At 47.6% G+C, this 12,524-nt stretch overlaps 1 protein-coding gene across 2 annotated transcripts; it reads right to left on the bottom strand.

Moving 5' to 3' along the window:
• Window positions 1–5,402: 5,402 nt before the first annotated feature.
• HOXB9 (homeobox B9) lies at window positions 5,403–11,457 on the bottom strand. Of its 2 annotated transcripts, XM_090125122.1 has the most exons (3): window positions 10,825–11,457; window positions 10,529–10,606; window positions 5,403–7,490 (listed from the first exon to the last, which is right to left on the bottom strand). In XM_090125122.1, the coding sequence occupies exons 1-3, from the start codon at window positions 11,330–11,332 to the stop codon at window positions 7,255–7,257; spliced, it is 822 nt and encodes a 273-aa protein (XP_089981248.1). In that variant the 5' UTR covers window positions 11,333–11,457; the 3' UTR covers window positions 5,403–7,254. The 2 variants fall into 2 exon arrangements, with proteins under 2 accessions (XP_089981248.1, XP_031456654.1); XM_031600794.2 differs by lacking the exon at window positions 10,529–10,606.
• Window positions 11,458–12,524: the final 1,067 nt, after the last annotated feature.

Here is a 12,524-nt window from a genome sequence, read left to right as displayed (position 1 = left end):
GGGAACGAAGGTACGGAGGAAGAAAGAGAGGAAGAGAGAAAGAAAGAAAACAAAGATAATAACGGAATAAAACTTTAAAAGCACCCTTAGAGAAATAATTTAAGTAAACACGTTTCGCCTCTTTTGAGCAGGGATAATTTGAGCCGAGTCTAAGAGCCTTTTCAAGTAATTATTGTTGTTGGAGTACTTGCAGTGGTATAATTAAGGCTTCCCTCCTCCCCCCCCCCCCTAAAAGGCAAGTTAACATTTTATTTTTCTCCACACTTTTATCGTCGATTGAGCAGATTTTTGGTTTCATCTTCGCACATAAAAGCCCAGAAATGGTGCGCATAAGGAAACAGAGCCGAACAGCGCAGCGTGGGGATGCGCGGTGCTCGGATTTTCAACCCAGCAAAACATTGAATTGGCCAAAGAAACCCCAGCAAATGATTCGCGTCCCTCCCCGTGCCTTTCTAACCGTTCCCGCATCCACTGATGGTGGTAAAAAAAATGAAAAAAATCACAACGGTTCCCATTCCTAAACGAAGCTCCGAAAAAGGAGAGAAGGGAAAGTTGTTGTTGGAAGTTGGCGTTTTAGAAAGGGCGGTAGGATTTTATGGTCGCGATGTGACGGGAACTCATCAATGCCCTGCAAATCAATACCGATCTTAAATCACTCATCTACTGTACTCAGATTCCCGATGAAAGGAAAATGTTTCTATTATAAGAGAGAGGGGCCGGGGTTGGGGGGGGGAAGAGGAAAAAAAAAAGCCGAGCGGGTGCGGATGTGTGTGGGGTAATTTATAAAGACCCAACGGAGGAGAGATTTATTAGGAATCCACGGGAAAGAAAGGCAAAAGAACGGCCCCGAAGCCTCTGTTAGGTAAACCTTAACTTTAACGCTGCTCTGCGCTTTCACGGGGAGCACGAGGGCACGATTTCCCTCCGTCTGCTTTATTACTATTATTATTGTTGTTATTTTATCCGTATCTCTTCCCACGTGCGTTTCGTTGGATGGGTTTTGTGATGGAGTCTCGAGGTGTCGAGACTTTTCCTTTTTGGACAACGCCTGGAATCGTTGCCAGAGCCGCTCCCGTTTGCGCATCGTTGTAACTTTGGGGCATTATTCAGCAGAAAGCTGCAGATCGGGGGGCGATCTTTTATTTTTCTTTTCTTCCCTCCCCACCCCCTTCCTTCCCCCCTCCGCACAACTTCAGCCAAGGCAAAGCCGCATCGATTCGAGAGGAAAACTCTCGTGCAACGTTTGCCGGCTTTTCTTACTGCGTTGTTATCTGAGGCTGAACGGAAGGGTTGGAGCGTCTGCACGGTGGTTGCCTTGTAGTTATGATGGTGGGGGGGGGGAGATAAGGCCGAAATAAAAGTGAATTAATAGGGCTAAAAGTTTGCGTTTCGGTGCTGTTGCGTTAACGAAGGAATTCCTCACGTTATAAAGCGCTGTAAGTTCATCGTGTTTGAGTATTTTGTGACATTTAGGAATATTTCAAGCACGTTAAGTGGAGTCTTCGGGCATGAAGAAGCGGCAGCGTTACCAAAAAGAGCAAGAACTAAATTCCACAAAGAGTGCTTTTAGGCGATGCTCCTGAATCTAAAACGTATAAAACGATGAGCTGAGATCGCACACATCATCCTAATGGCCAAGGTACAGTGCCAAGGAGAAATATCCCGATTCTGCGTGCCCGAACTCTCCAATCCACTCTCCTTTTCAGTCTTCCAAACGTAAATCTTCGGTTTGGAGACAATTAAGTTGTCCTCCCACCTCCACCCGAACTCGCAGAAGACAAAAACCGATACATTTTCTCCCCTTATAAATGAACACTGAAAATAGATGCGTGTCCCACCTCTCACTCCATCCCAGCCGACAGATCAACTCCCCTCCTCTATTTTTTTTTTCCCCTTTGAGCATCACACAATTCACCCTCGCAGAAGAGAAAAAAAAGAAAAGAAAAAGAAAAAATAGATGTAACCTATAAAAATCGGCAAAACGGCTATAATTAATCCTATATTTTATGCCTCGGGATGGTTCCCGCACGCCAGCAGCGGCGCGGTGCTGCCGCTAATGAAATCAAGGTGTTGCGCGGAGCAGCGCCGCGGGGCGCGGGAGGCGCGCGTCTATCGTGGAGCAATGGCGCCACCTCGCGGTCAAGCGCGGTACTGCAGCGCCGTCGAGGGTGCGGGGGTCTCCGTGCGGGGCAGAGTTGGGTTTGGGGGGCACGGAGCTGCCAAGGAAAAGAGATGGGGAAGGGAAAGGGCAAGGAAAAGAAAAAATGGATTTCGCCTCGCCTCGCAGCGTTGGGGTGTTGCGCTCTGAGAGCCTCATCATCCAGCCGCTCTGCTAGCAATAAAAGAGACAAAATGGGGTTGCTTTTGAAAACCACTATTGTTTCAAATTCCGAGACTAAACAATTGGTCATTCTGCTCTGGAGGGGGAAGGCCAGGGCTGTAAACCGATAAAGAGCTTCCCAAGCCCAGACGTCTCGCCAGAACTTGGAGTGTGTGAGTGAGGGGGTGCCCCTGTGTGTGTTGTTGTGTGCGCGGCTCTGCATTCTGGCAGCCTGGAATTGCTTTAAAGAAAGAGAAAGAAAAAAAAGAAGAAGAAAAAAAAAGAAAAAAAAAAAAAAAGAAAGAAAGAAAAGGGGAGAAAATAAAAAAGAACAAAGGGTATCATCCAGAGTGCGGGATTTTCACGGCAACTGCAGGAGAAGAATAAATTAGCCCAAGTCCCTCCCCACCTTTTCTCTCCCCCCAACTTATCTCTTATTTTTTAACTCCCCCCTCCGTTAGGGAAAACAAAACAAAACAAAACAAAACAAAACAAAACAAAATAAAAATAAAGGAACTTTATATGCGACCGAAGCAGAAATAAGAGCATTTACACGTTGGGTTTCCCCACATTCCCGAGTCGTTGTAGTAATTTAGGAGTTCCTGAAAGTTTTCTTGCACTGTTTGCTTTACAGCCGTTTAGTTCCTTAACCTTCAGAAATTTATACCCTATAAAGTTTTATAGCGGTCATATTCTTTTATTGCAGCACACTGCACTGAATTTTCCTTTTTTTATGACAAGTTCCTTCCCTTTCTCTCTCTTCCCTCTGTAAGCTCCGAATATCTTTTTTTCTTCTATTGTTTTCTTTTCGTTGCTGCCCCAAAGAAAAGATTTTCTTCCAAAAAAAAGGAAAAAAAAAGTGAAAAATTGCCCTTTCGAGCTCCCATTATGTTAAAAATTAGTGGAAAGAGATTCTGGGTTGTATTTCTCACTACCTGCTTCCCGCAGGGCTGAGCGGCTCTCGGATTCTGTTGGATTTTGTTTCGGTGGGGTTTCTTATTTGATTTTATGGAATTTCTTGTTTATTTCTTGAATAGAGAGAAGCGTTTTCCCGGCGCTTCTCTCCCTCCACGAGCAATAAAACGTCAAACGAATTTAGAGGCGGAATTACCTCTCGCTGATCCCACGGCAGAAGGAGCGGGGTGTCAAAACCGAGGTGATGCCAACGGGTCGGGCATCCCCGTGTTACTTTGGGGTTTCTGATATCCCCGTGCGTAGAGATAGAAAGCGTCAAACCGCTGCCCCGCGGTTGATGTGAACTCGCAAAGAAGAAAAGCTTCCAAACGAAGCAACAAACAAGCGAGGAAGCGAACTGCAGCCCTGAAAGGGAATCGGAGAAAAACGATCTCCCGATTGAACCCATAAAAAAGGGGGAGAGAAAGGAGAGAAAAAAAATAAAGATTTAGAAACGCATCGAGGATGCGGGAGACCGAATATACGCACTTGCTGTACCGGAATTATTTCCGTTTGTCTCTTTTTTATTCTTTGAACCTAAGCAGAAATGGATTCTGATAATACACTTAATGAGGCACTAAAGAACGCGGAAAAACAGCGAGAAAATATTTCTGGAATTTTAGGCGAAGCCGTATAACACAATGACATATCGGTGCTGTTGTTCTCAGATCGATTTTTATTCCGAAGCATTAAACATCTGCGGAAAATACATCCGGGCTGATGCTACAAAAGACTGCTTCCCCCCCCCCCCCCCCCCCTTCCCCAACATTTTAAAGTCTATTTCCTAAAAATCAAAATTCAAAGAGGAAAACAACCAACCCCGTTTCTAATTCTATTCAAACCGACAGCACCTCGTTGTTATTTGTAACATAACTGCCCTTTTATTTAAGGAAAGGGAAAAACTCAGCCTGGTGGCCGCCGTGTTGCCAATGGCAATGAGATGGGTGCGCTGACACGGATTTAACCAAAAGCTCAGCTCGAAATAAGGGCGCATCGACCCACCACGAGGCACAGCTGAAGCTCCTCCACCCTTGAGAAAAACCAAAACTGAAATCGTTGCCTGCTTTCCACGCACCTCCATCATTTCTCCCAACCGAGCATCTCTGTTTATAGACAGATACGTTCATTTTTGTTTAATAAATCCGGATTTAGGGCAATAAGTTCTGCAGTTCTGCAGCCACAAACTTTTTTTTTTTTTTTTTCCCCCCCAGCTCCAAATCTCTTTGCAACAGCTTTTCCGAGCTCGGATTGGAGGAAGGAAAGTGGGGCCGTGGGCACAGGTGGGAGTTCTGTTGTGCTCTATCAACACCTGGAACCCCTCCCTCCCAACCTCCCCCCCCCCTTCCTCCCCCCGAGTTTCCATTCCCAGAGGAGCTCCTGAAGGATGGAAAGTTTCAAACGGGAAAGACTGGGCACGAAAACAAACTTTGGGAGGGAATGGGATTAAACATTACACGTCTGGTTTCTGGTCGAGCGGAGGATTTGTTCCCCCCCCCCCCCCCCCCCCCTCACTTTCCATCCCTCCCCCCCCCCCCAGTTTGCTGAACTGATGCGATCCTCAGCGCAGCTCCCAGCCCTTATCTCTGCATCGAGGGGGAAAAGAAGGAGGGGGAAAGAAGGGGGGGAACGGGAACACTTTCCAAAATCTGCCTATCTCTCTTTCCCAGGGCCATTTTTGTTCCCAGCAGATAAAAGCAGCCTCACAGCCCTCGTGCTAAGGATGCCCAGCAGCTTATCAGAACAGATTTGCGTCGGTTCATCCGCACAGACAGCAGATTTCTCTTCTTCTTCTCCTTATCCCAACCTCCCCCCCCCCCCTCCCCTCCTTAAAACACGCTCTATCTCACACCCCCTCGTTCCTAAACAGACTCCTGGCAGCTAAACATACAAACTTGCACACGAAGAAAAAGGGAGAGGTTTATTTCCATATTATTATTATTATTATTATTATCCTTTTCCCCACCAACTAACAACCGAGGAACCCTTCGTATACTTAAAAGCCACAATAGAAAACAGAAAAACGAGCTTCGACATTCACAGAAGCACAACCACAACCACATTTTACAATAGCCACCATATCATCAACTGGTACTAATCCAACCCCCCCCCCCCCCTCTCCCACCCCCCTTTTCTCCTCGTTCCCTCCCCCTCCCTTCCCAAAACAAAGTGAAGTCTTACAGAGATAAAGGAAACTCAGTCCTGTATGGTTGGGGAGAAACCTGCAGCGGATCTGTCAGAGCAGAAAAGCATCCGTCCGGAATGCCGGGAGACCTCGCCGTAAACCATCGGGGCTGGGTGGGCTATAGAGAGTGATTTGAGGGAGAAGGGGGGGGAGAAAGGAGCCGCTGCAGCTCCTGGTGTCGCTCGTTGAGCCGGGATGGGGACGGGGATGGGGATGAGGATGGAGATGAGGATGGAGATGGGAACGGGGATGGGGATGGGGATGGAGATAGCAACGGGGATGGGGATGGGGATGAGGATAGGAATGGGAACGGGGATGGGGATGGAGATGGGGACGTTTGGGGCGGCCCCGGAACGGATGGGAAACGGAGCCAGGAACGTTTGCAGCCCAAACTTCCCAACACTCGAGCGTTAACAGCGTCTCAGCAAACAGGAGGGGAAGAAATACACACACGCCAGGGTTGGCACTTTATCTCTGCAACAGCCTACTGCTTTAGGAAAAGTCAATTCACAATAAATTATAAATATGCTAGCGCTAAGAACACAACCTTCCCCTCCCCTAATAGCACTACGAAGGTAGTCGGGTTTTTTTTTTTGTTGTTTTTCTTTTTTTTTTTTTTCTTTTTTAACTAGAAAATCCCATTCTTCCTCCCCTCTAAAAGTTAGGAATAAGTTGGCAGGGGTTCTTCCGCCCCTTTTTCTCCTAAATAATTTACAATGCGGCTCTGAGTGTGCCCCACACACAGCCTTTCGCCTCCCCCCACCACCCCCCGTCTGCTCTCGTCTTCCAAGTGACCCAGTATAAAACTACCAGATGAAGGGGTTGGAAGGAAGGAGGGGGGGGGGGAGATGGTTTGCCTGGAAGGGTTCTACTAAACTTTCAGGTCAAAGTCACACATCTACCACGGTAAGATGGAAATAAAATCTCGCATCATAAAACAAAGCGAAAAAAAAAGAGATATAAAAGAAGGAGGGAAAAAAAAGAACAACCAAACAAACAAAGAAAAAAAAAAAAGGAAACAGAATCCCAGCACAGTCGGGAGCGGGGCTGGCACTGAGAGATTTGCCCACTGTAAAGTTGACGAATTGAAAATGATTTGTTGGGTGCAATTAAACGCAAGCCTTACGAATGCGTCTGTCTTGGCGGCAGTTTAATTAAATCCTCCGGTTCTTCGGCCACCTCAACGTGTGTTTGTGTGTTTGTGAGTGTGCGTGTGTGAGCCGGGTGTGAGCGCGAAGCTTTGTCCTTATGTGGAGGAAGAAAAGCAGCGTGCTTTGGTTGGGGAGGTGTGTGGGGGGGGGGGGGGGGGGGTTTGGATCGGGGTTGTTTGTAGCCGGTTGTGTTTTTTGTCTTGTTTTTCCATGGAGAGAATTGCAAGCAGGGAAAGCTGCTGCTCCGACAGGAGCCTGTGTTACACTGTGGGGAGAAGGAAAAGAAAAAAAAGAAAGAAAGAAATAGAGAAAGACAACAAGAGAACAGAAACAAAACCCAGCATGTGCCCCCCAGTGAGGAGCTGCGCTATTCTTATTTTTTTTTTCTTTTTTTTTTCTCTCTTTTTTTTTTTTTTTGCTAAGTTGCCTCCTACGTGGCAACGCTAAGAGGATAAAAAGGATATGAAGCAACATCTCGCATGCAAAGGTGGAGATGGGAAATTGGGAAGGTTTTCCCCTTGGTTCGGGTTGTGTGTTAGCATTACAGCTCGGGTGTTCGGAGCTGGGGGTTTGGGGAGGGAGGAGAGGCTTGGGGGGGGGGAAAGGAGAAAAGGGGGAGGAAGGGGAGGGTGCTGCTCTGCTGCTTTTCACTCCTTGCCCTGCTCCTTGTTCATTTTCTTCATTTTCATCCTTCGGTTCTGAAACCAGATTTTGACTTGTCTCTCACTCAGGTTGAGGAGTCTGGCCACTTCGTGTCTACGGTCCCTCGTCAGGTACATATTGAATAAAAACTCCTTCTCTAGTTCCAGGGTCTGGTATTTCGTGTAAGGGCATCGTTTTTTCCTGGAGGAACGGGCGTGCAGCCAGCTGGCAGCTGGGTTGGCTGAAAGAAAAGCATCAAGATCAATACGATGCAGCCTGAAGTGTTTCTCAGAAGGTTTTCATCATGCCATCAAATACGAAGATTAGACACACGCATATGCGAACCCGAGATGGGAACAGGATTGAAAGCAGCCCGGCCTCAGCAAGGCGAGCCCTGCCCACACGTGGGGGCCCAAATCCAACCTCCCCCCCCCCCACCTCCATCCCCAAGGTGCAGCCTTGATGTTCTCTCCTTGCACTGGGAGAAAGCAAAGCTAAAATCCCGCATCTATTTCAGCTGCGTTTCCCCACGGGTGACTCCAGCTTTTCGTGTAAAGGGGACAGAGAGGAGATGAGGGGGGGGGGGGGGAGAAGAGGGGGGGAGCAAAAAAGGCTCCTAGAATAAATCCTGCTTATTTTTGCTACGTGGCAAGAAACTCTCTCGATACCATAAACATCCTCAGGGCTGGCTGGACTGTGCTGCAGGAGGTCTGGACAGTGTTATACTGAACCATGGACGTTTGTAGGGCCGATGAGAAGGGAGAACAGCGGCTCCAACAATATAACCCCCCCCCCCACCTCCAACCCCCCCCCCCCCCCCGCCAATAACTGGCTTGTGGGAGAAGTTACGTGGGAACCGTTTGCAAAAAGCACATTTAGGGCTTAAACCCAATGCTGGGATGGGGGTTTGGGGAAGGGGAGAGGAAGGGGAAGGGGGGGTGGGGGGGTTGAGGGATTAAAACATCATTTTAGCAATGAGCCCCGCAGACGCGGCGCTGGGTGAGGTCGCACCCAAAGGTGAAGCGCTTCGGGGGCGAATAATAGAGCGTTCGTTAATCGCATGCAAATATCGGAGGAGTGCTGGGGAGAGGAGAGGCGGGAAAGGCAAAGGCAAAGGACAGACCACGTATTTCTATTTTATTTCCCTTTCGTCCTCCGAAATGATGGCCGAAGCCATAAACCTTTACACCAATTAAACGGACCATTATAAATATATATACACGCACACACGCGCGCCCCATCGCGACGTTTCCTCCACGTAAAACGAAATATATTGAATATTTTTACAAATAATCCGCTTAATCTTCCCCTGTAAGCGCTGCCTCTTCCAAATCTGCCCTGCTATTTCCTTAATGTAATTGACTCGATCTAATATGCAGAATTAAATATTAAAGAGGAAGAAAGCTGTTAATAATTGATACTGTTAATCCTGCTACCCATCCTTTAATGGCAACGGAGGGCTCTGCATCATAACGGATTTTTATTTGGTTGGGTTTTATTTTATTTTATTTTATTTTGGTCGTATCTCGGATCGTTAAAATCGGAGGCGTTTGAAACGCGGATATTTTATTTACTGACTGTATACAGCCTCGTGAATGGGCGAGCAAATGAGGGGAGGCTCTGGCACATGGCTTCCAGCAAACCTAGCAAATAAATTAACAGATCCCGGTGCCATACCCGGCTCAGAGATTCATTATTGTGAAATACTTTCAAAAATTGAAAGAGTCAGGGAAATGGGTGGGAGTGCTTTCTGCAAAACAGCTCCGTCTCCCAGCCCTGGCAGCCTCTCAACATTAGCTCAAATTAAACTATTATTTAAAACAAAATATGCGTCGTAACCACACGCCATAGAGAAACCGCACTGCATCCTCTTAGCTCGGGTCCCTTCGCTTACTTAGGACTTAATAACATTTTCTTGGACGAGGCTTTTCTATATTGAATTTCAGGGACATTGAGCACAGAACTTGGATATTTCATTCTCTCCGACCATTCACCTCCCGCTTGCAGTTTGTTCTGGATCTCTGCCCAGCACAATAGAACAGGACTTTCTTTTTGTGCGTGCGTGCGTGTGTGTGTGTGTGTGAGTGCGTGTGCACCGTGCAAGCCAAACGATAGGGGAAAAAATAATACCCCCGCACCATCGTGCACACGGAGGGGGGAATACATCGCGTTTTCCATAGTGTTGCTCTTACACTTTGGCGAGGGGTTAAAGGAGGGGGGATTGAGAGGGGGTAGAAAAGCTAAAACGAAGTTAATTCACCGTACGGCTGTGCCAGGGTGTCCTGCACACGCTGTGCCCTTGGCGAGGGATTTCTCTGCCCTTTCCAACCCGACGCTCCGCACAACTTCGCCTTTCACTACCCAAACATTCACCGCGGTGCTGGAGCCAAATTTCTCCCTTTCCTCCCGCACAACCTTTCCATCTTCCAGATGGACCCCGGGTACCAACCGAACCGGACACCCGTTCTTTCTCACTCAAACGCTCTTGCGTCATTTTAGTAATAACAACAACAGCGTACTACAAGCAGAATCAACTATAATTCAACTATAATCTTATTAAATACATCAAAACGATTTTTCTTTCCGCGTTTCGGGGAGAATCAAAGTGAAACCAGGTCACTAAAAAGGCACGCGATGAAGTTTAGCTGTTCTCCAATCTGGCTACATTGCAAATAAAGAGCTAATTAGGCTGGAAGCACTCATCTCTCTCTCTCTCTCTCTTTTTAACTCAAGTCGGAGGGAGTTTGGAAATAGTGATATTTCGGCTTTGAAATCGTCAGACCCTGAAGTGAGGCGTAAATACGCGAGCAGTTCGAAACAGAAATAAGCGAACGCGTGCCAAAAATATATATAATAAATAAAAAGAAAAAAAAGAAAAAAAAAAAAAAAAGGAAAAAGTAGGGGAAAAGGAAACCAAGCAAAACATGCACAACAAATACATCCACGACCAAAACTCGGCAGCAAAAACAAACAAACAAACAACAACAACAACCAAACAAACCCCGAGGTGAAGGGGAGCCCCGAGCCCGCAATCTGCCGGCGCAGCGCAGCGCAGCGCAGCGGGCACGGAAAAGCCCCCGCCGCTGTTTACTTCCCTCCCCCCCCCCCCAACACGTGAACTTTTCCTCCACGATTTTCCCCTTCTTTTCTCTCCCCCGACCTCCGCTCTCCTCTCCCGGCCCTTCTCCCGACGTTTCTCCGCTCTTTCCCCCCCTCCCCTCCTCCCCCGTCCCTCCGTTCCCTCCGCCCGCAGCTCCGCACGCCCTCATTCCCGCTTACAGCAATGATCTCCGCTGCCGGAGTCAGCGCTCTGGAGGAAGGAGGACGGCTCCATCCAGCTTTTGTCCGCTCTGGACTCTGTTTTAGTCGGAGACGACGCTCGTTTTAATTTTTATTTGTATTTCCCCGCAGAAACAATGCCACCCCTCTCCCCTCCCCACCTCTCCCCTTAGGTTGGCATCAGCCATCTGAGAGTTTTCTTTAAGCCCTGATTTTAAACTTTACGCAGCATTGTCCCCTTTTATTGCACCTCCTCCAGCTTTTATACTGTTTACTTCCTCACTTTTATAACTTACTTTGATCTGTTCTGTCTTTGTCTTCGCTTCCTTCACAAACTTTATTGTCCTCGAAGCTGGGCCTTTGATTGGAAACGATCCCTTCCCTTGCAGCAGAAGTTTCTAAATTGTACTCCTGTGTTCCCTGTTTATGGACATCCCCGGGACGGCCCAGCAGCGGTTCTGCCTTAACAGATCCCTGCCCGGGGAGGGTCTCTGCTCTGGGCACTGGATCCAGCCAGCTCCGTAGATACCTGCTATCAGATGGGACGCTTTGATGTTGAATATATGGATGGTAGACGGCAGGAAGGGTACCAGAAGAATGTGGATTCAAAGGAGTCCAGGAGGCGCTGAAAACTGGAGGTTTTGGCTGAAAACTACAAGAGGGGAATTCTAGATGTTCATTGTGCCCAGCTTGCCTGGAACTTGTATATTGCCCAGATGAAAATTTAGCTGAAGGCGAGTCTTCACTTTCATGACTTATAATAGAGTCGACATAGTAATTGCTAAGAGTCCCAGAAATGGACATTCTCAGACATCATACAAAGCACGGTTCAATGAAGGGAAAAAAAAAAAAAAAAATTTAGGACAGATCTAGATTTGTACTCTACCCCCTTCTCGAACTTCCTAGCCAACAAAGTACAGTTGGGCTGCTGTGTTGTGAGCTCCCAGCAAAATGATTGGTCAAACTTTTTTCGTGTGCCTGATAAAGCGTCAGTCTCGGCGTAAATCAATCGAAGCCGAGGGGGCTGCGCTGCGCTGTCATCCGCCCTTGCATTCCATATCAAGGATGGATTGTTTTATGTTTATGCAATGTTGCAAAACGTCAGGAGTTTAGAAAAGCCACGAAACGGGCAGAGATGGGGTTGATATCTCCCTACGTAGATTTTGCTGCTGAAACGTTATGGGGGGGGTCCGGGAGGGGATCCGGGTTTCTTTTCTTTTCTTTTCCTTTTTTTTTTTTTTTTTAATGAGAGATGCTGATGTATTCACTTCGCCTTTAATAACCACCATGGGGGAATGGAGATAAAAGCTATTCTTTGCCACTCGGGCTCCAGAGTACGATAGCAAAAATAAGAAAAAATAAGGCAGAAAATACATAGAAACCAACCTCCCCCCTTTTCTCCTTCCCCCCCCCCCTCCCCGCACCCCGGTGGTTTCGTATCCACACATAGTCGTGTGCGCATTAAACGACACGATGCGCGTAGAACCGCGTTTTTAGAAGGAAAAGCAAGAGCCGTGGGAGGGTGTTGTAAATAACAAACCCTCTGGCATCGGAAAATGGATGCTAACGTGGTACGATCATGGGGGCAAATATGAAATTTCAAATGTGAGTGGCATATGCGTGACATTACGGCTCGAGCTGCAGACACGACTCCCCCCCTCTCCTCCCCCCCCCCCCCCCCCCAGTGCCCTCGGCTGAGTGCTTCTATCCATATCGCATCCCAAAACCGTTCCTTACGTGAATACATCTTCACGTGTTTTGCGGCATTATCTCGGGGTTGTTTTGCTGGAACCGAACCAGCTTGATGCACCACGTCTCTGGAATCAAAAACCTTCATTGAACTTTACAAGCCCGGTGAAATACCGAGCGTCACTGACGCTGCTTTGTTGCGGGCTGCCTCCGACTTGAGACGGTTAAAGAGTTTAATAAAACTTACATTAGCTTGCTTGGATTTTTATAGTCCTGAATTTATTGCCTGTGGAAAAAGAAAGGGGCA

This window comes from Phasianus colchicus, chromosome 26 (assembly GCF_987193195.1).
Source record: "Phasianus colchicus chromosome 26, bPhaCol1.hap1.1, whole genome shotgun sequence".
NCBI classification, from domain to species: Eukaryota; Metazoa; Chordata; class Aves; order Galliformes; family Phasianidae; genus Phasianus; species Phasianus colchicus.
The sequence above is the reverse complement of the archived record's forward strand: the minus strand, read 5'-3'. Positions and strand labels throughout refer to the sequence as shown.